General features: G+C 57.7%; 7 protein-coding genes across 7 annotated transcripts; 4 read left to right on the forward strand and 3 right to left on the reverse strand.

The window, feature by feature from the left end:
• Window positions 1-780: 780 nt before the first annotated feature.
• On the forward strand, window positions 781-3660 carry P884DRAFT_244209 (glycosyltransferase family 2 protein; the record flags this gene model as incomplete). Its single annotated transcript, XM_069440360.1, has 3 exons — window positions 781-822; window positions 885-1051; window positions 1119-3660. 3 exons carry the CDS (start codon window positions 781-783, stop codon window positions 3658-3660), a joined length of 2751 nt encoding a protein of 916 aa, XP_069297377.1.
• A 29-nt stretch (window positions 3661-3689) lies between these two features.
• On the forward strand, window positions 3690-4621 carry P884DRAFT_260077 (uncharacterized protein). The gene has a single exon (XM_069441403.1). The coding sequence runs from the start codon at window positions 3870-3872 to the stop codon at window positions 4194-4196; it is 327 nt and encodes a 108-aa protein (XP_069297378.1). The 5' UTR covers window positions 3690-3869; the 3' UTR covers window positions 4197-4621.
• A 735-nt stretch (window positions 4622-5356) lies between these two features.
• On the forward strand, window positions 5357-8556 carry P884DRAFT_25752 (heat shock protein 70 family). The gene is made up of 6 exons (XM_069441151.1): window positions 5357-5430; window positions 5525-5559; window positions 5652-5713; window positions 5842-5873; window positions 5939-7898; window positions 7962-8556. Exons 2-6 carry the CDS (start codon window positions 5547-5549, stop codon window positions 8316-8318), a joined length of 2424 nt encoding a protein of 807 aa, XP_069297379.1. The 5' UTR covers window positions 5357-5430; window positions 5525-5546; the 3' UTR covers window positions 8319-8556.
• Window positions 8557-9299: 743 nt separating this feature from the next.
• Window positions 9300-13437, reverse strand: P884DRAFT_25771 (uncharacterized protein). The gene is made up of 4 exons (XM_069441173.1): window positions 12682-13437; window positions 12097-12606; window positions 9939-12013; window positions 9300-9862 (listed from the first exon to the last, which is right to left on the reverse strand). Exons 1-4 carry the CDS (start codon window positions 13177-13179, stop codon window positions 9616-9618), a joined length of 3330 nt encoding a protein of 1109 aa, XP_069297380.1. The 5' UTR covers window positions 13180-13437; the 3' UTR covers window positions 9300-9615.
• Window positions 13438-14318: 881 nt separating this feature from the next.
• P884DRAFT_201020 (mono-functional DNA-alkylating methyl methanesulfonate N-term-domain-containing protein) lies at window positions 14319-17588 on the reverse strand (the record flags this gene model as incomplete). Its single annotated transcript, XM_069438332.1, has 4 exons — window positions 14319-16105; window positions 16215-16528; window positions 16595-17109; window positions 17163-17588. 4 exons carry the CDS (start codon window positions 17586-17588, stop codon window positions 14319-14321), a joined length of 3042 nt encoding a protein of 1013 aa, XP_069297381.1.
• Window positions 17589-20053: 2465 nt separating this feature from the next.
• On the forward strand, window positions 20054-21742 carry P884DRAFT_285334 (rab-GTPase-TBC domain-containing protein; the record flags this gene model as incomplete). Its single annotated transcript, XM_069443760.1, has 3 exons — window positions 20054-20267; window positions 20303-20458; window positions 20635-21742. The coding sequence occupies 3 exons, from the start codon at window positions 20054-20056 to the stop codon at window positions 21525-21527; spliced, it is 1263 nt and encodes a 420-aa protein (XP_069297382.1). The 3' UTR covers window positions 21528-21742.
• Window positions 21743-21816: 74 nt separating this feature from the next.
• Window positions 21817-23941, reverse strand: P884DRAFT_201041 (Sac2 family-domain-containing protein; the record flags this gene model as incomplete). The annotated part of the gene is made up of 2 exons (XM_069438334.1): window positions 21817-22968; window positions 23027-23941. 2 exons carry the CDS (start codon window positions 23939-23941, stop codon window positions 21817-21819), a joined length of 2067 nt encoding a protein of 688 aa, XP_069297383.1.
• Window positions 23942-24625: the final 684 nt, after the last annotated feature.

A 24625-nucleotide genomic window follows, 5' to 3' on the forward strand; every position in this document is an offset into this window, starting at 1 on the left:
TCCGGAGCACATCATTGTTGGGTGCACCAAGAGGGAACCGGCTAAAGTGTCTCTTCATTTACAGATATTATACACTATTGACGGCCCGGCCTGCCAGGCCCCCTGAGCTCGCAGCCCGCATGCTGCGAGTATACGGTTACATGGCACGACTACTGGTTGGGGCTGACCGGTTGATGGCGTGTTCGTCGATGTCGGCTTGAATGATCAGCGCTGTCCAGTCCACGTTCTCGTTCTGGTTCTGGTTCTGGTTCTGGTTCTGGACCTGGATCTGGATCTAGGGTCAGATCGGTGAGGTCGCGGTTTGCTGTGTCATGAGAAAGAGGTGGTTATTCTCTGCCGTCCCCTTACTGACAGCTTCCCCGTTTTCCTCACCTGCTCATCTCTCTGTTCCATGTTCGCTGGGCAGGGCAAGGCTGCGGTCGCACACTCTGGGTACGAGCCCGCTGGTTTCCTGGAATAGAAAACACGGCCCTCGCCGGAAATATTTTCTCAGATACGAGGAGATTCGCTCTCCTGGGAACCAGGGGACTAGAGATCGACTGGCCGCCGGCGCTGCAGGTAGCCGTTCGCTTGTGCACCTACCCGTCAACCGCTTCGTTGCAGCTTCCCACGCGCCAACGCACCTCAGTCTTCCCGTATGTATGGATCACGGCGTGACTTCTCGGCTGTCGTTGTCCTTCTTTATCATCACTGCTGTCTCCCTGACGCCGTCTGCCGTTTGAGCGGCTCATACCATCGTTTGCGCCTCTTCACTTTTTTTTTCGATCGTTCCTCTTCAGAATGACGGCGGATGCTGTGGAAGAAACATGGCCGATCAAGGACGTGAGTCGTGACATATCTCATGCGCAGGGCCGCAGAGCGGGAGAGACTGAAGCTGTCGGCAGATCGTGTACACCTCCATCGTAGGCATAATTATGCTTGCTGCCTTCCTCGAATGGGTCCTCTGGATAGCCGCCTTCCTCTACTGTTTGTGGAAGGTATTTGTCAAAGCCGAGCACTGGACCGTTCGGGTCCTGGCACTCCTTGTTGGAATCGCTTTTACGCTGCTCAGGTATTCCGCGGCCGCCCCCGAAGCTTGATCAGCGTTCAAACAGGCAGCTGACATGTGTCGAACAAAGGTTCATCTTCCTCCCCATTATGGTCGTGACGCTGCCACTTCCGAGCATCATCGCCCGCTTCTGGCCCCCGGCCATGGTCACGTTCCTCCAGTGGTTCGCTTTCTGGAGTTTTGCCGGTCTCCTGACAATCCCCTGGTTGTTCTGCGTCTACCAGATCGTCACGCATCAGCTCGGGAGAACGAAGCGCATTAAGCAGGTCCTTGACGAGGTATCCGCTCCCAAGGTCGTTATCGTGATGCCTTGCTACAAGGAAGAGCCGGACGTCCTGGTCACCGCCATCAATTCCGTTGTCGACTGCGACTATCCGCCTTCCTGTATCCACGTCTTCCTCTCCTTCGACGGAGACCAGGTGGACGAGCTGTATCTCAACGCCATCGAGAAGCTCGGTGTCCCGCTGACGCTCGAGTCGTACCCCAAGAGTATTGACGTGACGTACAAGGCCGCCCGCATCACCGTCTCGAGGTTTCCCCATGGCGGGAAGCGGCATTGCCAAAAGATGACCTTCAAGCTCATCGACAAGGTCTATGAGAAGTACCTCAAGAGGAACGACAACCTCTTCATCCTCTTCATCGATTCGGACTGCATCCTCGACAGGGTCTGCCTGCAGAACTTCGTCTACGATATGGAGCTGAGCCCGGGCAACCGGCGGGATATGCTGGCCATGACGGGTGTCATCACATCAACGACGAGGAAACACAGCCTCATCACCCTCCTCCAGGATATGGAGTACGTCCACGGCCAGCTCTTTGAACGGACGGTCGAGTCCGGCTGCGGCGCCGTCACCTGCCTTCCGGGCGCCCTGACGATGCTCCGCTTCTCGGCCTTTCGGCGCATGGCCAAGTACTACTTTGCCGACAAGACTGAGCAGTGCGAGGACCTCTTCGACTTTGCAAAGAACCACCTGGGCGAGGACCGCTGGCTGACCCATCTGTTCATGATCGGCGCCAAGAAGCGGTATCAGATCCAGATGTGCACGTCCGCCTTTTGCAAGACCGAGGCCGTCCAGACGGTGCGGTCGCTGATCAAGCAGCGCCGCAGGTGGTTCCTGGGCTTCATCACCAACGAGGTTTGCATGTTGACCGATTGGCGGCTGTGGAGGCGGTATCCAATCTTGGTCCTCGTCCGGTTCATGCAAAACACCATCCGCACCACCGCCCTGCTCTTCTTCATCATGGTCCTCGCGCTCTTGACCACGTCCAAGAAGGTCAACGAGCTACCAGTCGGCTTCATCGCCATCTCGCTCGGCCTGAACTGGCTGCTGATGATATACTTCGGCGCCAAGCTCCGCCGTTTCAAGATCTGGCTCTATCCCATCATGTTCGTCCTCAATCCCTTCTTCAACTGGTATTACATGGTCTATGGCATCTTCACGGCCGGCCAGCGCACATGGGGCGGCCCGCGCGCCGACGCAGCCGCGGCCGATGCGAACACCACCGCTCAACAGGCCATCGAAAAAGCCGAGCAGGCCGGCGACGACCTCAACATCGTGCCCGAGTCCTTCATACCCGCAGCCCAAAAACGCGCAGAGGCCGAGCTCGCCGCCCAAGGCGCCCAAGGCGCCCACACCGACGGCGACCTAGACGAGGACGAGGGTAAGGAGGACACCGGGAGGAACAAGCGAAGCAGGAGTACCAAGAGATCTGGCACCATCACCGGCATCGACACCGGCGCCAGCACCGGCGGCGCCCTCCTCCTCCCTCCAGACCAAGTCGACGGCCGCTTTGCGGCGCCCGAGCGCACCCCATCCGGGTGGTACCACCACCCGGACGACTCCGTCTTCACCCTCGCCACCCCTTCCTTCTTCGAGAGCAGCGCCTCGCCCATCACGGACACTAACACCAACTACAACCGCTTCATCTCCCTAAACGAGGCTGAGACCGGCAGGAACTATTTTAGCAGCAGTAACAACTACAGAAACATTCGCAACAACGATTACTCTAGATATTCGTTCGACAGTGGTCTCTCGGGACCGCATGGGGATGACGGCAACGTCAACGGCAAGGATGTGGCGGTGTACATGCCCCAAACCGTCGAGAGCATCATGGGAGAGGAGGACCGGCGCAAGTACGAGCTCGCGCAGGCGAGTCAGGTCCGGCAGCTTCTCGCCATGCGCGAGTCGCGCGTATGGAGGAGACTGTCGCAGCGGCAACGGCGGCGGCGGCAACAGGAGCGCGGCTACGTGGTCGAGGTGGGGGACGATGACGGCGGGAACCGGCAGCGGCCGCAGCAGCAGCAGCAGCAGCAGCAACAACAACAACAGCAACAACCGCGAGGAGAGGTCAGCTTGCTGGACGGGAGTGTTGCTGCCGAGGGTGGGAGGCGGCCTCTTGTCCCTCATCCTCCTTCTCCCCACTCTCCTCCGCAGCCGCCTCAGACCGCCGGCGCGAGGTCGGGGAGGAACCCACTGGGAAGGGCGAGCTGGACGCGGCCAACCACGGCAGACGACGTAGAGGCGGCAATGGGGACATCTCCGACCCGGGAGCCGGGACCCAATGGCGGCGCCTCGTCGTCAAGAGACAGATCTGGGAAGACGGCGAGGTAGCGGATTACTCTGTACCACTTTAGTCGTTCAACAGGGGTTTTGGATACTAGATTTGACTATGGGCTGCTCTTTGTGGTTCGCCTCTTCCAAATGGCTCGTTCGGATGTACTCCATTGCTCTCGTTTCGACATTAAAAGGCGCGTCGGTGGCGTTGATTCAGAAAGTCCCCTTTAGACTGTTTAGACTGAGGAGATGTCACCATATGGCACATGATATGTCGAGGAGGGCAATGTGGCTGTATGTATATGTATGTTTGTACACATGCTTGCATGTACCTTCGTATACGTCCATATCTTGACCTGCACGTTCACCGGGACGCATCCTGTAGTCCTGTTTTTGTTATTACTGCGCCCTGCGAGACGCTATGCAAGCCTGCACGCATGCACGTAGGGATCCAGCTTGAAGAGAAAGCAGAACATACGCTCTCGGCTCCCTGCCGCGTCGTTGTTTGCCTCGTTCTTTGCCTCGTTCACAACCCGGTGGAACAGCCGAGCACGAACGGGATATTGTGGCGCAGATCGCACCATCTTGGATAGGGCACAAGCCTTATTAGCGACCAGATATACCTGGCACCTTCACGGAACTTCCGAGTAATAAACTCATGGATTCACAGCGCAGCGTGCGTTGCGTTCGACACGCTTGTCAAATCGAAGTCCTGGAGTCCTAGGGACCTTCTTGGCCACCAGTTATTACGTACTAGGGATCCAACGCCCGTGGGTCCGTTGGGTCTGGGCATGACAAAAGAGGTTGAATATGGTGCAATTGGGCATCGCATCTGAAAAACAACAAAAAAAAAAAAAAACCACAAACCGCTAGCTATGGTTTCGTTTGCTTCGTTGGTCCGAATTCTCCGGGAGTCCGCGTCTCGGTTTCCGGTTGGGCATCCATTAAGGCGACGGAGAGATGATACGTCAGCGTAGAACAGTCGACCGGCTAGTGAAGATATGCCTGGTTTTTCCGTCTCGTGGCGAGAGTTAATAGTGACCTCCCCTCTCGAGCGTAATTCAGAGTGTCCCAGGACAGAAACATACATACAGTACACATACATAAAGGCCTGAGTAGAGAGCATGGCGGGGCACTCAAACGCGAAAAAAGGTGCGGAGGGGCGGTGGCTTGGCAAAGGTCAGCGGTGTGTGTGCTCTTGCTGGCTGCGGCAAAGTGTCTTCGAGGTGGGGTGATAGGTGCACGCGGGGCGTGCAATACGTGATAAGGTTATCGGGCGATGGTTATCGCTCAGACCCTCCTCGCTTGGCAGGAGCAGGTCGATGTCAGGCAGCATCAGAGATAAATAACATTAATTCCCAATCACAAGACCACTTACCGGGACTGAGATTTAATCACATTATTGAAGCATTTCTGATTGGATAAGACAGAGGAGAATTGTACATACCACGAGGAATCTCTCGTAATATTAGATCCTCTCCTGTGAAGGTAGCGCCTGCCCTGCCCTTCTGAGCCAATCTCGAATCTTCTTCCGGGTTCCGCCATCTCTTGGCTTGGGCGGCGACACCCCGGTGCGGGGCTAGCGGCTGCCCCCCCATAAGGCCCGATGGAGGGGAAACCCGCCCTTGGTGCGCCAGCAGAATCGGGCTCCTTTGAAGGTCTGATTTTTTTTTTCCTTTTTTCTGCCTGCCAACTGGACTTGCTGCTTCTTCGATACAGGATTTCCAGGTTCCCCTTCTCTGCACCCGATAGACCGACTGCCAGACGCTGCATCTGCGCAGACCCTTAACCTTCAATCGCATACCTTCCCGACACTTCACTGAGCTGGTAAGCGCTTCTCCTTAAACAGAGCCGTGATTGACGCTATCCGGTTCGCTCGTCCGACGGTTCATTTGTTTACACGAAGTGTTGCTTCTTTTAGTGCCCCTCACTTCCCGCCCAACATGAGTGTCGTTGGTAAGTTGCGATTCCCCCCCCCCCCCCCACCCGCCCGGTCATACCCTTTGCGCGCCTCAAGAACAAGACGCTGACATGCAAATGCACTGCAGGTGTCGATTTCGGTTCCCTCAACACTGTCATCGCCGTCGCGAGGAATCGGGGTGTCGATGTGGTACGTAAAAGTTCCTCGTCTCTGTCGCCACCCCCCTCCCCCCCTATAATATCGAGCTATGCGCCAGAGCCAGATGGGGATAGCGACCAAGACAAGCAGTACACAGCACTTACAGGCTCTTTTTGCAGATTACCAATGAGGTTTCCAACCGGGCAACTCCGTAAGTGTCACACGCCACCCGTCTCGTCCTGGAGCCTGGATCCGGCGTCTAACCCTGCGCGACAGATCGCTCGTCGGCTTCGGCCCCAAGTGCCGCTACCTCGGCGAGGCGGCAAAGACCCAGGAGATCTCCAACCTCAAGAACACCGTCGGCTGCCTAAAGCGCCTCGTCGGACGCTCGCTCAACGATCCCGATATCCAGATCGAGCAAAAGTACATTTCGGCGCCCCTGGTCGACATCAATGGCCAGGTCGGCGCCGAGGTCACGTACCTCGGCAAGAAGGAGCAGTTCACGGCAACACAGCTCGTTGCCATGTTCCTCACCAAGATCAAGCAGACGACTGCCGCCGAGGTCAAGCTCCCCGTGTCGGACCTGGTCATGAGCGTGCCCGCCTGGTTCACCGATGCCCAGCGCCGCGCCCTCATTGACGCCGCCGAAATTGCCGGACTGAAGCTTCTTCGCCTTATTAACGACACAACTGCCGCCGCTCTCGGCTACGGCATCACCAAGCTCGACCTTCCCGGCCCCGACGAGAAGCCGCGCCGGGTTGCTTTCGTCGACGTTGGCTACAGCGACTACAGCTGCTCCATCGTCGAGTTCAAGAAGGGCGAGCTCGCCGTCAAGGGCCATGCTTATGATCGCCACCTCGGCGGCCGCGACTTCGATCGCGCCATTGTCGAGCACCTGCAGAAGGAGTTCCTCGGCAAGTACAAGATCGACATCTACAGCAACCCCAAGGCCCTGTCCCGCGTCTACGCCGCCGCCGAGAAGCTCAAGAAGGTGCTCTCTGCCAACCAGCAGGCGCCCATGAACATCGAGTCGCTCATGAACGATATCGATGTCCGTGCCATGATCACGCGGCAGGAGTTCGAGGCTATGGTCGAGCCTCTGCTCAACCGCATCGACACCGTCCTGGAGCAAGCTCTTGCCGAGACCAAGCTGAGCAAGGAGGACATCGACATCATCGAGGTGGTCGGCGGCGGTAGCCGCGTGCCGGCCATCAAGGAGCGCATCCAGAACTTCTTCGGCAAGAACCTCTCCTTCACGCTGAACCAGGACGAGGCCATCGCCCGTGGTTGCGCCTTCAGCTGCGCCATCCTCTCCCCCATCTTCAGGGTCCGCGACTTTGCCGTCCAGGACATCATCAACTACCCGATCGAGTTCGCCTGGGAGAAGGATGCCGATATCCCCGACGAGGACACCAGCCTCGTTGTCTTCAACAAGGGCAATGTGATGCCCTCGACCAAGATCCTTACCTTCTACCGCAAGCAGCCATTCGACTTGGAGGCTAGGTACACCAGTCCCGAGAGCCTACCGGGCAAGGTTCCTCCCTTCATCGGCCGCTTCTCCGTCAAGGGAGTCAAGGCGGGCGAAGGCCCTGAGGATTTCATGATCTGCAAACTCAAGGCCCGCGTCAACATCCACGGTGTCCTGAACGTCGAGAGCGGCTACTACGTCGAAGATCAGGAGGTGGAAGAGGAGATCAAGGAGGAAGCTAGCGAAAAGAAGGACGGCGATGTGAGTATTCTTATGCATCCTGGAAACAACCCCTCATCGGTGGCCTCGGAGCAGGTGGGCGCTGGCGCGTCAGAGGATATGAATATGATCCAGAGGGACTCGAAACGTCGCAAGACCGAGACTCCTCCATCGGGCGAATCCGAGGCCGCTACGACGGATGCTGGAGAACCAAGAGCTGAGCTAACCACTGAATCCTCGCAAAAGGCTATGGACACAGACAACAAGGAGGAGAAGCCGAAGACACGCAAGGTCAAGAAGCAAGTCCGCAAGGGCGAGCTGCCGATCGTCAGCGCGACGCAGTCCCTCGAGCCGTCGGCCAAGCACGCCGCCACCGAGAAGGAAGCCGCCATGGCCATGGAAGACAAGCTGGTGGCCGACACGGAAGAGAAGAAGAACGAGCTTGAGACGTACATCTACGACCTCCGCAACAAGCTGGACGACCAGTATGCCGAGTTTGCCAGCGAGGAGGAGAAGGAGAAGATCCGTGAGAAGCTCACGGCTACCGAGGTATGCTTCTGAGCGATGAGCGCTCCCGCTTACGATAAGGCACAACGCTGACTGTAGTCACAGGACTGGCTCTACGACGAGGGCGACGACACCACCAAGGCCGTCTACATCGCCAAGATGGATGAGATCCGTGCTCTGGCTGGCCCCGTCGTGCAGCGTCACTTCGAGAAGGTCGAAGCCGAGCGCCAAGCGCTCCAGGCCAAGCTTGAGGCCGAGAGGGCAAAGAAGGCGGCCGAGGAGGAGGCGGCCCGCAAGGCGGCCGAGGCCGAGAAGGCTGAACAAGAAGCCGCCAATGGTGGTGGCGCTGCCAATGGTGGTGACGCTGCCAATGCTGACGGCGCTGCCAAGGACGAGGAGATGACGGATGCCGACGCTCCGCCGAAGGCCGAGGTTGACGAGGCTGGTGGTGCTCAGCAGTGAGAATCCATGATGTGAACAATCTCCTAATGGGACGTACGACTCCCCAGCTTGCCTTGGGTTCTTCCTTTTTCTATTCTTACCGGACGCGGACGTGAGGGTGCCAAAAAAGGCCCTTCACAGGGTGGTCTTTTTGATAGATGGGTCTCATAGGAATATGAAGCGAAAGCATGTATTGGGCGTCAATGATCTGTTAAAAGAGGTTCTTATGACCAAGAATTCGAGTCGGGAGGTACGACACAGAAGCTACATGAAGGCCAACCGGTACATGAGCGGAAAGAAGGGTACAAGAAGAAGACATACACTGGGGTTTAGAGGTGGAAGTGCTTGTCCTTCGGAACGCTCCTGGGCGTGGGATGATTTCAACGAAGGCTGCGAAATTGTCTCCTCTGCTAGTTTGATTTTCTTTTCCTTTCACAGGCGGGGAGAGTATAATATGGACGCTAATAAAGTCGCTTAACTGCTCTCGCTTCACGCATATGAACCAACCCCCTTATGGTTTATGTTACACAGATCTTAGCGTTGTTATGTTCCATTTACGCCTTGGACTACCCCCCCTTCCCCCTCCCTTCTCCCCTACTCCCCTTTCTGTAGCAGACCGGCAGAGGACAATTGCAGGATATTTCTGGTGTTTGATGCCGAGTACCACGGCCGAAGTAAGTAAATGATGATCACGGCCGGCGCCATAGAGAATGCTCTCCCGCAGACAACCACCAATAGCAGTCAAGACCACGCGGTACGAGTATAAGAACCCGTACGTACAAGCGGGGTTCGGCTCTACATGTAGCGGCTGCTGAGGTATAGGTAGGCAGCGGTGAAATCAAACCGTCTGAACCTCATCGAGGGACCTACACTCAAGTAGACAGACCATACTGTGACTGCGACTGCACCCGCCGAGTGCCAACAACGCCGACCCAGCACGGCAACAAAAGGGAAGGGAGGGGGAGGTTCTTCCGACCAAGCAGAACGATGCAGTGCGCGATGGAAATAGCTGTACCAGCAATAGGAGGAGCGAGGTCAGCAACACCAGCCGGCTAGCTCTGTGCCCCCAACCGCAACTTGCCTCCCCCTGACGTGGAAACGCATCATCAGTCCCTGCCCTTTCGTTACCTCCGTGGTCATTTTATTTTTTTTTGTCTTCCCGCTCCGAATCAATCCTCATGTTTTCCACCGAAAGCAACTCCTCCTCACCCGTGAATGACCCTTCGCCTCCCACGCAGCCATCTGATCCTCCTCAACACCACCCAATGATATAACCCCGCGGGCTCCGTAGCCAGCAGAGTAAGATTGGCCCTAGAGCCTAGACAATATCGAAGACGGGCTTCAGCCTGATGATCAGCTCCCACTCCTCCTTGGTGACCTCGTCCCGGTAGAACTGCTTGAGGGTGTCAATACTGGGGCGCGAGATCTGCGAGTAGAGCGTGTCTTTGTCCTCGAGCTGGCGGCCGTAAGCCGGCTGGTGGCCGCCCGTCTCGATCTTGATCGCCACGGCGGGCTGACCCTTCTTGCAGATCGAGATCTGCTTGTGCTCGCGCTCGATGGACGTGCTGGATTTGCGTTTGCCGATGTTAGCGAAATCTGCACTCTTCGAACCGGGGAAGGGGGGAGGGAAGGGAAACGTACACTCTGCCAAGGGGAATGATCTCCTTCTGGCCCGTCGTGGGGTTAGGCTTGACGACGGCGATGGGTGTGTTGAGTCTGAGGGAGCCTTCCACCACATCCACGCCAACGACGATGGGGTTTGTCTTGTTGAAAACGGCGACGGGCTTGAGTTCGCAGGGGAAGACGGCCAACATCTTGGACTCCTCCTTCTTCTTCTCGTTCTGCTCTTTGATGTGCTTGGTGAAGGAGTCAAAGAGATGGTAGATGATGTCGGCGGTGAAGATCTTGATGCCCTGCTCGTCGGCGTACGCCTGTGCTTCCTTGTCGATCTTGACGTCGAAGCAGAGCATGACGGCGAAATCGGGGGCCTTCTCCAGCATGATGCCGCACTGCATGACGTCGCGCTTGAAGACGGGGCCGATGCCGACGTTGGCGACGGGGATCTTGCAGTCCTTGAGGAAGTCCAGCAGGGCCTCGAGGGAGCCGAGGGTCGACGCCTGGACGCTGACGCCGCGGCCCGTCTTCTCGACGCGGCTGAACAGGCTGGCGAGATCGGACTCGACCTCGTCCTCGAGGTCCGACTCGTCGTCGTCGGGGCCGACGACGAGCAGCCGCGAACCGGCAATGGCACCCTCGAGCCCGGGGGCGCTGATCTTGACGCCCAACGCGGCCTTGACCTCCTTGTTGTGCACGTACTGCGACTTGAGGCGGAGCTCCCTGAGCGGGGCGGGGGTGAGCAGCGCCCTGATGTTCGTCTTGATGACGCCTTCTGTGCCGCAGAGGACGATGCGGTCGCCTTCGCGAAGGATGCCGTTGGACAGGATGACGTCGATGGTCATGCCGAAACCCTCGATCGCCTTGACCTCGAGGACGGTGGCCTGGACCTCGGAGAGGTACATGAGCGAGCTGACCATCCTCTCCTGGGTGAGCTGGACAATGAGCTTGAGCATGTCGGGAATGCCCTCGCCGGTGTGGGCCGAGGTGGGCACGAGCGACACGTATCTGGACATCGACTTGTTCTCGTAGTACAGCTCCGAGTTGAAGCCCTGCTCGGCAAACTGGAGCTTGGTCTGCTCGAGACGGTTCCTGAACTCGTTCTGCACCGCCTTGTTCTGGAGCGCCAGCGAGTCCTGGAACCCGTTGTTTTCGATCTTCTTCCAGCCGTACAGACGATCGATCTTGTTGAGCGCGACGATGAAGGGCGTCTTGCGCTCACGCAGCAGCCTCAACGACTCGATGGTCTGGGGCTCGAGGCCGTGCATGATGTCGACAACCAGGATGGCAATGTTGCAGAGCGACGAGCCGCGAGACCGTAGGTTGGAGAAGGACTCGTGCCCGGGGGTGTCGATGACGAGGAGGCCGGGCACCTTGAACTCGAACTTGCCATCGCGGTTGACCACGGCCGTCTTCTGCTTGATGGCTTCGACGGGGAAGTAAGTGGCACCAATCTGCTGAGTGATACCACCGGCTTCGCCCTCCTGGACGTTGGTCTGCCGGATCTTGTCGAGCAGCTTGGTCTTGCCGGTATCGACGTGTCCGAGAATGACGCAGATGGGCGAGCGGAGGTTGTCCTTTGACCGCGCGGCCAGAGCGGCTTGGTGAGCCTTCTCCCGCCGCTCCGCCGCTTCCTTCTTCCTCTGCGCCGCGGCGGCCCGGGCCTGCGTCGTCTTCTCGTCGTCCGAATCCTCGTCCGACTCGGATTCCGACTCTTCTTTTTTGTCCTTTGGCCGGGAAGGAAGTGTCTGTGCTTTGCCGTTGGCCTCGGCCTTCTGTTCCACCTTCTTCTCGGCCTTCGTCTCAACCTTGCTCTCGGCCTTCTTGTCCGCCTTCTCCTCGGCTTTCTTCTCGGTCTTCTTCTCGGCCTCGTCCTCGGTATCAGCATCCCAGCTGTCCTTGACGTCCTCCTTCTCCGACTCGGCGGCTGCCTCCCAGTCCTCCTCCACGCTATCTTCGGCGGCCGTCGCGGCCTTTGCAGCCGCCTCGGCCTCGGCCCTCTCCCGCTCGATGCGAGCCTTCTCCTCGGCCTCCCTGAGAGCAGCCTCGGCCTGCAACCTCGCGCGCTCGGCTGCCTCAGCCAGAGCCTTCTCCTCGTCAATCTGCGAAAAAAAAAAAAAAAAAGGCCTGGTCAGCGACGAACGGACGAGAAGCGGCAGCGTTGCCATATCCGCTCCAAACATACCTTGTTCCGGCCTCCGCGTTTCCTCGCCTCCGCCTTCTTCCTCTCCTTCTCCTTCTCCTTCTCCTTCTCCGCCTCGCTCGCCTCGAGCGCACCAATCTTGATGCCGGCCGCAAGCATCTGCTGCAACTTGCGCTCGTTGCGGGCCTTCTCCTCCTTCTGGGCCTTGGTCAAGTACTTGCCCTCGCGCTTGAGCTGCTCGATGCGTTCCTTCTCCCTCTGCTTCTTGCGAGCCTTCTCCTCCTCCCTGCGCCTCTGTTCCTCAGCCTCTCGGCGCTCCTCCTCCTCTATCCTGGCCTTCTCCTCGGCCGCCAGGCGTTCTGCTTCCTCCTGCCTGCGCCGCAGTTCCTCCTGCTGCTTCTGGAGAGCCAGCAGGTGAGCGGGAAGTTTCTTCTTCTTGCCGCCCGTCTCGGCCGGGGCCGGGGCCGGAGCAGGTGTCTCGGACTTCTTCTCCTCGGCGGCGGGTTTCGCCGGCTCGGCCTTGGCCGGGGCGGAGGCCTTCTTCTTGGCAGCCTGTCACGGTGAGGGGTTAGCTCTGCTGCGTGCTATCGCCGTGATTCGAAATGACGAGCGCAACGGTATCCCTACCTGCTCCTTCTTCCGCTGCTTCTCCCTCTCCTTCTTCAACTTCTCCTTCTCCGCCTTCGTCAGCACCCTCGGCCCTTCGTTCGCATCTCCGTCATTCGGCGCCGCGGCGGGTTTCTGCTGCTGCTGCTGCTGCTGCTGCTTGCCCTTGCCGGCCTTGTTCTTCTTATCCGGCAGCGCAAACTCGTCCTCGGCGTTGGCCTCCTCGGGCTGCTTGGCCGAGAGATCCGGCAGCGTGAGGGTCTCGGGCGGGGCCGCACCGCCCGCGTTCTCTCCGTCAAGATCGTCATCGATGATGCCCTTCTTCTTGCGCTTCTCCTTGTTCTTTCGCATCAGGTTCATCAGGCCGCCGCCTCCGCCGCCCACGGACGGCTCATCGTCGGCCGCCGGGGCATCGCCCGCTGGTGCAGCCGCGGGGTTGGTCGGGGCGATGCTCTCGCCGAGCTCGGCCTCCCAATCGTCGTTCCCCTTCCTGTTACCTCCCTTCTTCTTGGGCGCCATATCGAATCGTCGCTGTTCCGCGCTGGTCTCGGGGCTAGAAAAGAAATCTCCTCCCTCTGGCCGAATGCCCGCAATCTTTTTTTTCGGGACGTCCGAGTCCCGTCAAAGGAATGTGGAAATATGGAACACCAGGTTCACGACTACGAAGAGAAGGTAACGTGGAATATTCTGCTCGGCAAGAAGATTGCCGAGTCCGATGATTCGGGGTTGTCGTGAAGATGGGTCGGGAGTTTGCAGCGAAAAAGCTGCACCCTAGGGGCTCTTAGGTTGGGGATCAGCGACGTATTGGGCGCGCAGTAGGGCTTTGCGGGCCAACTGTGGGTTGCCCGCTTCAAGTGCGGGACAGCCTGGGTGGGCGATACCAGACCATAACGTTATCGGAAGCTAACTTAACCCTTCGTGCTTATTTCGCCCACCGGTGTCCTTACCAGCTAAGCCGCCCGGGCGAGGGTTGCAAAATCGAGCATTCTTGCAAATCCAAGAACACCACTGGCAGCGGTACATTATCTGGAGATAATCTTACGGAAATTCTTCAGAGACCTGCTTGTTCGCACTCAATCCTTTTTGTCTGCCTGGCTGTTCTGCCGGACTGCGCACGTTCTGTTAACCGGATCGTTCCAGGCTCGCTTTGAAGGGGCGATTCTGTACTCGCACGTATTCGTGCGTATTTACAGAGTAGTTACCACCTAGTTAATTATTGCATGTACGTCCGTACATACATATATATATATACGGTTAACTACGGGGTAACTACGGAGGTAGGGGAGCGAGTAGAGAAGGTGGGCGATACAGCGGCGGAACGAAACATAGATGCCAACGGTTCTTGTTTTTTTTCTTTTTTCCTTTTTTTCTTTTTTTCTTTTTTTTTTTTTTCTTTTTTTCTTTTTTTTTTTTGGTTGGCACATGCCAGATCTTATTTTGTGCCCCGCTGAGCCACAAGCAATACGCTGCGTTACATGGTGACCGACGTCACGAAATTTCAGACACATCAAGCACATGTGTGTGGGCGTATCATTTTTGAGATTTCAGTGCAACAGCACCAGTTGCCCAAGACGTTACGATCACCTTCAACAAGCACTGGGGCAAACTACCGACTTGATGTTCCGTCCTCCCTCGTCTCTTAGGTTTCCTTTTTACAGTTACAGGGCTGGCGACAGGTAATACTCCAGAATGTCATAAGCAAGCTGGAAATACCCTGCATGATCTCCCTCGGCCGTCAGCCCCCGTGTGTGCTGTCCGCCATCCAACTCCCTCAGGAGCTCAATAAACCTGGCGACATGTGCCTCCTTGGCAACCAACCACTCCAACGCCCTCTTCTCCAAACATCGGCGTAGTATGTCCCCGTCCACGTGCATCTCCAACCCATAGGCCAGCTTCGGTTCGGGCCCCGGCCCCGGCCCCTTGCTACTCTTCCGGCGCCCGAGCGGACACACGTCGGCGGTGTCCAGGGCCAGATTCTGAATGAAACGTAGCAGCCGCCAGGCCTCGACGTTCAGCAGGGTGAATTGGCGCATGGTGCCGTCGAGCGAGACGCCCAGGATCTCGGCGTCGTCCACCGTTGCGGGAAGCCGGCCGTACCGGGGCTTGCGCAGTCGCTGCTCCCAAACGGGCCGCGTCCGGCCGCGGCAGAACTTGCGCACAGACGACGGCAGCTCCGCCTCCAACACGACCTCGCACTCGCGTTCCGGCGTCTGCCACGGCACCCACAGCCCCGCGACGCCGCACTCTCGGTCGGCGACCAGGTGGATGCCGCCCGTCGTTTGGTCGAGTTGCGGGCCGGCGACCTCCATCGAGTCGACGCCGTTACGCCTCCAAGGGTCGACGTGACAGAGCCGGATGCCTTCTTCATCTGTATCGAGGTTGTCAAGCACGACCAGAGACTCGCGGCTCGTCAGGGCCACGAGCTTGCCGTTGGAAATCCGCAGGCTCGTGGCCGGTGAGCCGAGCCTGAACGACTTGAGCGGTTTGAGCCGCTTCTCCTTGGGATCCAGCACTTCCCAATAGATGGTCTGACCGGCGCAGTAGATCAGCCCTTCGTCGAAGCCGAGAACCGAGTATATGGGCTCGCTGAGTTCTTTCCTGAACCTCGTCCAGTATCGGAATGTCGTGCGGCTGCCATCTTGTGAGATTACTTTCTCGGTAGTCACCACGATGAGACGGCCCGCCCTGGTAGTGACGAGGATGAAGTTCCAGACGTTGCCATCCCTCTTGTAGTTCCATTCCGCCAGACTCATGATCCTGTCCCCCTCCTTTCCCAAGCCTGCAATGCATGTTTGAGGGGTCTTATTCTTATCGGTCGGAATCCCAATGTCGTCCCCGGTGTCAGGGTTGATGAATGCCAAGCTTGGCCCGGATGGCTTGTTCACGGCAGCTACAAGGCACTGCGTGAACTGGCAGTAGAGGACCCTGTTTGGTGTGCCCTCGGTGGGGATGCTTCGGTGTACCGGCCCGGGCTCCTCATGCATTTCTGCGAGCAACAGCCTTGATCCGGATATCAGGAGGATCGGGGTAAGGCCGTCATCGGACGCCATATCTACGGCCGTAGCATAGTGCACTGGTGGTGGGATGTCCTCCAGTTTGCTAGCATCTACGGGCCATACACGGAGTTTCGTCGTCTTGAGTTCTGCGGTGCCACCGCAATGGTCGTAACGTTGCTTGAGTCGGATTGACACGAGGCTGTTGTCGCAACAGGCAAGTATGGTAGGTTCAGTTGCACCAGCTCGATAGCTGCAGCTGAGAGTCGCCGCCGTTGTACCAAACCTCTCACATTCCACAGATACAGAGCCGGCAACGTCCTGGACCATGATCACCTCTCCACTTCGAGTGCCAAGGAGGACGGTACCCTTGACCGAGATTATACTTTCTATGCCCTCAACGAAGGAAGGGACGTCGAATTCGAGGCTCTCATCTTCCTTATTGGACATGTCTACGTAACGTTAGCGGCTCGTGAGAAGGTACAGAGATCCAATGCAGCCAGTGCGTTGACGTTCAACCAGCATGAGCCAATGGGAAAAAAAAAAAAAAAAAAGGCTTACACTCGGTTAAGCTGAGCATGTGGAGACCGTCGAAGGGCCGTTTCAGTGAAGACCAGGCCAGAAGAGTCTGACCACCTTTCCGTATGCCTGCCAGGACGGTGTAATCGAGACCGAGAGACAGACAGGTAACTTCGCCTTCGACATCGATTGTCTGTACGTGCGTGAGCGTGAGAGAATCCCAGTCAACACTGAACACATGAATCTGAAACTGGGCGTCCGTATGCGTCGAGATCGCAACGCACGTCTCGAACGCGTGGCCGTCTGAGACAGTTCCAGTGGAGAGCCCCGGGAGCGACTTGGTTGGGAGTGAAGCGCTGTCTCCAAGATCAGTGCCTCATGCCACCAGTGAAAGCTGCCGTTCCGCGCCATCTCAGACGTACCTCCGACGTTGGTTCACTAGAACTATGTTCTGCCGGGTAATTTGGATTGTAGAGTAGCCCGACACGACCAGAGCAAGAGTGGTAGACGACAGGTCATACGGTATCGTCCCCGGGCCTGGTGCTGTGGCGCTGGAGAAGTCTCTTGACAAAAGGAGCGCCGTGGTCGAGTCGGGCATGGAGAGCAGGAGGAGGTAGCCGTCCAACAAGGACGGGTCGCAGAAACGTAGGAGCCACGCTTCTTTAGTACCGGGACCATACTCTAGATCTAGTCCAATGTTCGCTCTCAAGCCATATCGGTATTCTGTAATCGACCCCTTGCTTCCGCTCTCGCAAGTTGCAAAGACGCGGTCCGGTTTTCGATGTTTGATCTGTTGCCACGGGGTCGTGGCGTTTTGCTTATTCGCTCTCTGGTCTCTTTGGTGCCATTCCCTGAGCTCGTCGGTGGTCGTAACGTCGACGACGGGCGACCAGTTTGGCAACGTCCCAAGAAGCTCGGCCGGTTCCCGGGGAGGAATCTGCGAGACGTTGTCAGAAGCAAGCACGGCAACAAGCACTGAAAGAACCCTACCTTCCAATAACCTCCTGGGCCCGAGTCGCTTCCGAGAACGAGTACGTCGGTACTGCGGTCGAAGAGGCAAGCGAATGCGCCTGAGATATTGCAAGGAAACGGATCAAGGACGTGGCTGGTGAGGGCATTATCCTGGTCGGCTTCCATAAACAAAACCACGCCGTCCTCTCGGGCGAGATAGATGCAGTCGCGGTTCTTGCTGTAGGATCGAAGGCGGAAAGGCCTGGCCCATGCGGTCCACAGCGGTCGTTGGCGTCCGCGATGATTGACGGTCGGGGGGTGCACTGCCATCTCGATGGTGTCGAAAATGGGTGGCCCATGCAAGCATTCTGTGCACAAGGCGATGTGATCGGCTGAGATGGTTAAGAAGGCCGACTGGGTCGTTAAGGGAATCAGCAACAGGGGCATCTGGTGCTCAACAGGCATTCGATGACCCTGTTTCTCTTCGGCAAGCACCCTTCTCAGGTCGTCGCCAGCTTCCCACTCATAGATGACCGTCCTCGACTTGCCACGTCTCACAAGCACAAGCAAGAGGATGATGTGATGGTCATCCCCCGGCCGCGGATATAGGAATGTAATCTTGTGTATCACGCCTCGTACGCTGCGGAGGCAGAAGGACTTGACCGGATGGAGAGGCTCGTTGCGGAGATACTTCTCATTCAGCTGCTGGTGCGACTCGACTTCATAGACGACAAAGGAGTCCGTAGGACTCGCCATCGCCACGTAACGCGAGCTCGGGTCGACGGCCAGGTGGAATCCCATGCGCCCTTGAATGTGTTTTGGCTCCCTCATGCGTGAGACGGAAAACCTTGGCTTGCCGTCAGGACCTGGCCGGGCAAATAGGAAGACATTGCCTCCCGTCTCCAAGACGAGCATCAGCATCTGAGGAGGTAGTTCCGCAGTCATATCCGTCTGTTTCCGAGGAGGGAACTCGAATGGGCCTGCGTCGTCATCCTCGATCTTGAGCGGAGACCGGGAAGGGACATCGGAGCAGCCATTGTCAAGCTCCGGGATCGCCGAGGAGCCGATGACACAGGCATTGCGAATACGACATCCCAGGTCATACTTCCGAATTACCTCCTTAAGACGCCCATCTTTTCGAAGCTCGCACACTTGAATATCGTGGTCCTGGGGGGGGGGATCAGTGCCTGAACGGCCAAAGCGCAGGTAGAAACAGAGGTAGATCCCGAAGTGAAAAGCGAGGGGCTTGTAAGACTTACGCCCACGAAAGCGATGTCATTGTGCTCAGGAGACCGTAGCCTAACCGGTAGAATCGAGTTTACTCGAGCACTCCCGATCAAAGTCGTGGTGAGAAGACCACACCGCGGGGGTTTGAGGAGGTCCGGCTTCGCTGGGCCTTTCGTCGTCGTCCTTTGCGATTCCAAAACGGCGCGCAAGTTGACCGTTTCGGTCACCCATTCACCGTCTCGGAAGACGTTGGTTTGGAAGGCCATCGAGGTTTGCGTGCAGAGATTCGGAGCTTATCTTGTTGACCGGGGCTGATGCCGGAGAGGAACCTGGGGCACCTAGGCGCTCTCGACGCGTTGTTGCCTTGGGGATTGATTGTGGAAAACTGATTGTGAAACTGACTGAACAGGTAGGTCCCGGTCGGTAGGTTGGACAGGTAAGGTGCTCCCTTGCCTACCCGATCGGTCCCTTCCTGGGGACCTGCTCAACCCAGAAGACGATCTAACACGGACACCCGACCGAGCGCCAGCTTTCCTGCACCCTCACGTCTTCGCGTGCTCGCCACATGCAGGCTTCCTGATGACGCCCAATGTTGAGAACAGTTGTGCGCTGCTTGGACGGATTCCGTGTCCCGACTTGGCTCCGATCTCCCTCAGGACAGTAACATCCGACAAGCACGAAGATGAAGGCGCAAGTCCTCTTCGAAAAGTACCTAATGTCGATGATTGTTGGTATTATATTTATTGTTGCCTGCAATTAACTCCGTTCGTTAGGTTGCTCCCAGTTTGCCCGCTCTGTCGAACCACCGAGTGCCGAACAGACAAGGCGGGGCAGCCAATTGCGGCGGCGTGACAGCCAACTCGGGGGATTATGTACATACACACGTGTATGTACGAAATACCTACATAGATCACCTAGCTCATTCCCTTGACTCGGGTACTGTGAGTGCACAGTTTGAGCCCAGGGAAGCTCACTCTTTTTCCCCAGCAGCCCAGTCATCCAAGCACGGCCCGCTCCTTCTAACGCCTCCTAAAAAGACAATGCGGGTGCCCTTGGCCCGTCGAGTCGTTCCTGAACAAAGAAAACTGATCAGTAACATGCAACTACTCCACCGCCCATACTGGCCCAGCTCTTGGCGTTCGATCTGTCGGGTTATCGCTGCGAACTCACGTGGTAACAAAGCCAGGGATGGTAACGTCATGTATTGCAGAGGCCATTCCCGACAGTAACGTCACGGCCTGTTACAACATTGCACCCCTGGCCGCAAGGGTACCGAGACAATCTGGATCAACACAGGCACGACTTTTATCTGTTCCCGACACTCGGCTCTCGACTCGAACAATGTCAACAACAAACTATCCTCACTTATATACCGTCAGCAGAAGCGAGACAATAGCACGCCAAGTTCCGTCTCGACGTCTTTGGATATTTGATCCCCAATTTACCATCGACTGACAAAAAGACTGCCTAACTTGTTTGGTGGCGGGCCCGCAAACAGACACGCGGCAGGCAAGGACAGGCAGGAGGATCAATCTGTACTTCTCTATATAGCAACGCTCCCGCAAAGGCGCGGTTACGCTTGAAACCGGGTATATTCTTCGGAGCGACTTCATTAGGAGGACACTGTCGAAGTTAGTACCAAAGAGATTCTCGGCTGTCGAAGCCTGCGCAGTTGCCAAAGAGGACAAGAAGAAGCCTGGGCCATGGAGGAGCCGCTCGAGCCTAGCCACGACGAAAAGTCTACCTCTCGTGATAACTCAGCACATGACGCCGACAGAAAGAAAGAGGTCATCCTCAAGGCATGCAGCTCAAGGGACCTGGATGCTTTGAGAGCACTCGCCGAGTCTCCTGGCGGCTTCTTGACAGACAGTATTCGCCAACAGGCATGTAAGTGCTCGGAACCCCTGAAGCCTGCTGGTGCTTGGCTCCGGAGACTCACGCACCCTCTGTAGGGCCCATCCTCCTGGGGCTACCACCGAACCAGGACAAAGAGGAATCCCACCACCCTGACGGGACCGCCTCGGCATCGTGGGAATCCCTTCCCCGCCATAAGGACGAAGACCAAGTTCAGCTGGACGTCAACCGCGCCTTTATCTACTACCCCGAGCGTACGTCAAGACGTCTTTCGTCTTCTTCCCCTCCCCTCCCCTTTCCCGGCACCGGTGCCCTTCACTGGCTGGTACTTTTTATTTTTATTTTTTTATTATTTTTATTTTTATTATTGTTATTATCACGCCTCCGAATTAAATCATACCGACGCTGACGAAACCCCACACATGTCCAGACCAGACCGAAGCCCAACTCACCCACCACAAGAACCTCCTGTCCACCCTCATCGTCTCCCTCCTCCGGACCCACCCCTACCTATGCTACTTCCAAGGGTACCACGACATCGCCCAGGTCCTCCTCCTCACCCTGCCCGCGCACCTCCACCTGCCCAGCCTCACCCGCCTCTCCCTCTTCCGCATCCGCGACTTCATGCTGCCCTCGCTGGCCCCCGCCGTCGCCCAGCTCCGGCTCATCCCCGACATCCTCCGGCACGCCGACCCGCCCCTCTGGCGGCACCTCTCGGCCACGGAGCCCTTCTTCGCCCTGTCGGGCACGCTGACCATGTACGCGCACGACATCACGACGCAGGGCGAGATCGCGCGCCTCTTCGACGTCCTGCTCGCCCGCGACCCGGCCTTCACCGTCTACCTCTTCGCCGCCCTCGTGCGCTCCCGCCGCGACGAGCTCTTCGACACCCCGCCCGACGAGCCCGAGATGCTGCACAGCATCCTCTCCAAGCTGCCCGTGCCCCTCGACCTCGACCGCCTCATCGCCCAGGCCGTCGCCCTCGAGCGCGACGTGCCCCCGGAGCGCCTGCCTTCCTGGAGGCGCGGCGTGTCCAGGTGGAGCGTCCTCAAGACGGGGAGGCTGGCGAGGGGCAAAGGAGGGCCCGAGGAGATCCCGGGGCTGGAGCAGGGACGAGTGTGGTTCGAGAAGCAAGTCAGGGAACTGAGGTGGCAGGAGAAGAAGAAGGCGGCGGGCAGGTGGGTGTGGAGGAATCGCCGGCCGGCCGGGATGGTGGGCGTTGCCATCCTGGTGGGCGTGCTTGCGGTGCTGTTGCGGAGAGAGTCCGGTCCCGTGGCCGCCGGGTTACAGCTGGTGTTGCGCTTTTTGGCGAGGTGGCGGTAGACATAATATCCGTGATGTGATCTCTTCTTCTTTTTCTTTTTCTTCTTCTTCTTCTTCCCCTGTTGTTCTCTCGAGATATCATATAAACGTTGCCCAGGCTGATAAGAGAAGAAGAAAATAAAAGCCCGGGGCAAAGGAAAAAAAGGATAGATAGAGATCGGTCGGGGTGTGTGTGTGTGTGTTATCATTAGAGTATTGTTCCTGTTCATTCGGACCAGCCTCTATGAATAACAGGGGAATGATAAAAACGAAAGCCAGGCCACTCATCTGGGCCAGACTCTTCCGGAGGTTACCCAGCCTCCTGGTAGCTCGTCTTTAGTGCCTCGAAATGCTCCTGCTCCTCGCCCGCCATCTTCCCGCTCATGTCGCTGATGATCGTCAGAATCAAACTATAGTTATTGTACAAAAACCGGTCCCGCTTCCTCTTGTCGGTCCCAAACGAGGCCTGGCTGGCCTTGGTCAGAAACGTCTCAACCTCGTTCCGCAGCCGCCGCAAGCTCGCGACGACCGGCTCGTCGTCCCCGCCGACGTCTGCGCTCAGCGCGAGCACCCCATGCAAGAGCTGGCCGAACCGCTGCGTGAGGACGTGCGGCGCGGCCGACGCTGCCTTGGCAGTGGCCGCCGACGGCGCCCGCGCGGGCAGAGCCGCCGTCAGCGTCCGGACCGAGTCGCAGTGCGCGTCCATGATGCTCTGCAGCCGCGGCCACAGCACCATGGCGGTGCCGTTGATGTAGCCGTCGGCGGCGGGCACGCGCCGGCGCTGCAGCTCGAAGGCGAGGTGCTGGTTCAGGCGGACGCACAGCAACACGCCGAGGCCGTCGTACGTTTCGGCGACGAGATGCTTGGTGAGGTTCTGGCCGAGGGTGAAGACGGGTTCGAAGATGTAGTTGAAGTGCCGCGAGATGGCGGCGAAAGAGAGCGCGGGGCTGAAGAAAGCCGCCAGGAAGCTATATTCGGCCGTTGCGTTGTCGATGAGAGCGAGGTTGAAATGGCGGAAGGGGACTTCGAGGTAATGGGTCGACTGGTCTTCTTCGGCGAGATAGGACGATATGGCGAGCTGGTTGGTGGTTTTGAGGACGTCTATCCTCCTGCCTAGGTTGAAGGCGTCGTGTGGCGCGGCGGCCACCTTGGAGCCCGAGAGGACTGTGGTTCTTCTGGACGTGTCCTCGTGGCCAAGCAAGTCGCTCTTGTCGATGACATGGAGCTTGAGCTTGTCCAGCGCCTTTTGATAGCGGGTAAACTGGTTCAGGTAGTACCAACGCATGGTGTTTAGGTAGGCCTGACAGATCTCGCCGGCGAGCACGGGCTGGTGCCGGTGCAAGAAGGAATATAGGTCCTTGAACTTGAGAAAGTTTTGCTGCTGGATGATCTGAGCATTGATGTTGGGGGACCTCAGGGCTTTGATTTGAGCAACGAGGAAGTCACGTATTCGCTCGATGGCCTGATGGGCAATCACGGGAATTAGCCTTGCGATCTGGACGGGGACGGACAACAAGTACCTTGAGAACCAGCTTCTCCAGCAAAGGCCCTACATCTGCCGAAGCCTTTGGTGGTGCCTGTTGTTCAGAGTTCTTCTTGTGGGCTGTTGCCCGTCTATCCAGCTCAGCCAAGATCTTAACCCATGCCTCGTCGATGTGACCCTCCGATATCTTGGACACCACAACGGGCGATACGCTCAGCTCCTCCACGATTGGTCCCAGCGCCTTCTCTACCGCCCGCCTGTTCTCCAACTTCACATTCAGGGTTGTCGAGCGGGCCTGAAGACTCTCAATATCGGCGGACACGGCGGCCAGGTCGTCGCGGAAGCTGGTCAGGTTGGACTCGACCGAGCTCAGGATGTCGTCACAGGCTCGGATGGATCGATGGAGGTCTTCAAACTTTGCCTTGTCTCGCTCGACTATATTGAGGCTATGAGTACAAAGAGGGCACGCAACGCAGGCTCGGGACAACCTACAATCTTCTACGGTCTGCGGCTTGTACGTGTCTGCCGTCGATCGGCCAGCACCATCCGCAGCCAGTTCGCGCAGTGAGAGGCCGTCAAAGTCAAAGTCAAACTCCAGGTCTGCCTCCGTTATCCGCCTCGTCGCATCCTCCTCCGGGGTTATGTGATCTGGCAGAGGGCCCAGGATCCTAGCCAGGATCGCTTCCGGGTCAGGGCCGGTGTCGGCTGTTGTCGACTGCCTCAGCGCGGAGCCATTGGTCCGCTTCGAAGCGCCGAGCAGCGAGGACGAGGAATCGCTCGAGGCGAGCGACAGGGAAGATCCCCTCGGTGAGAGGCCCGGTCTCTGAGACGTCAGGTACGGCCCGCGCGCGCTCGACGTCCGGCGAGGCAAGGGGGAATGCGTTCGGCTTTGGTTGTTAGGCGCGGACGGGGTACTTCCAGGGTGCGGGCCAGCGAACCGATCGAGCCACATGATGCATCACCGCTCTTGCGCGACCAGCCGCAGCCACGCAAAGCTCTCGCTCGATCTGGGTTTATGCAGGCGTCGGGGAGTTTGGTGCTTCAAGGGAGCTGGTCTTATGGATTCGAGGCTGGATACGCCTGGAGCAGGTGGAGACGAGTTGTTGTAACGACTCCGTACTCCGTATCTGTACAACGGATTACAATGGGTCTGGAAGACTGCGAAAATAGAAAACTCGGCGTTGATTGGCCCATGTGTTGGCAGTCAAGCCCAGGAGCGGCTTAGCTGGTCTACGTACACAGTTGTACCGTATGTCTGCAACATACACTATACTCCGTACTGTGGTGGGGTTCAGCGGGTTGGATGGATATGCTGTTTTTTTTTGGTCATCCACAGCCAAATTATACGCAATACACCGTGAGTACATTTTGACGGGCGTGTTTGGTGAAGTCAAGCGAAAGCCCATCCTCTCGGCCGCCTGTGACACTCTGTTCACGGATTGAGCACGGTATCGTCATGATACATAGTTCATACAAGGTGCCTGAAATACTCACTGAGTAGTGCCTGCTTCGGTCTTGTATGTTGTACCTTACAGAATTTCGACCGCAAAGGCCTCGACCAGTCTGACAAACTGATGCAAGCCTCGCATCATCCTCAGGGCCGGGACCGTGGCAAACCCAAAGAATGGCTCCCTGA

This window comes from Thermothelomyces heterothallicus (assembly GCF_042370625.1).
Source record: "Thermothelomyces heterothallicus CBS 202.75 unplaced genomic scaffold P884_scaffold_12, whole genome shotgun sequence".
NCBI lineage: Eukaryota > Fungi > Ascomycota > Sordariomycetes > Sordariales > Chaetomiaceae > Thermothelomyces > Thermothelomyces heterothallicus.

What these genes read in the sequence shown, in the direction of transcription:
- P884DRAFT_260077 (XM_069441403.1), top strand. Translation starts at nt 3,870, where the DNA reads ATGATATGTCGAGGAGGGCAATGTGGCTGTATGTATATGTATGTTTGT.
- P884DRAFT_25752 (XM_069441151.1), top strand. An exon ending in GGAATCGGGGTGTCGATGTG is followed by an intron (nt 5,714 to 5,841) that starts GTACGTAAAAGT and finishes CTCTTTTTGCAG; the next exon opens with ATTACCAATGAGGTTTCCAA. An exon ending in GTTTCCAACCGGGCAACTCC is followed by an intron (nt 5,874 to 5,938) that starts GTAAGTGTCACA and finishes CCTGCGCGACAG; the next exon opens with ATCGCTCGTCGGCTTCGGCC.
- P884DRAFT_25771 (XM_069441173.1), bottom strand. Translation starts at nt 13,179, where the DNA reads ATGGCGCCCAAGAAGAAGGGAGGTAACAGGAAGGGGAACGACGATTGG. An exon ending in AGCAGCGGAAGAAGGAGCAG is followed by an intron (nt 12,607 to 12,681) that starts GTAGGGATACCG and finishes TCACCGTGACAG; the next exon opens with GCTGCCAAGAAGAAGGCCTC. An exon ending in ATCATTCCCCTTGGCAGAGT is followed by an intron (nt 9,863 to 9,938) that starts GTACGTTTCCCT and finishes ACGCAAATCCAG; the next exon opens with CACGTCCATCGAGCGCGAGC.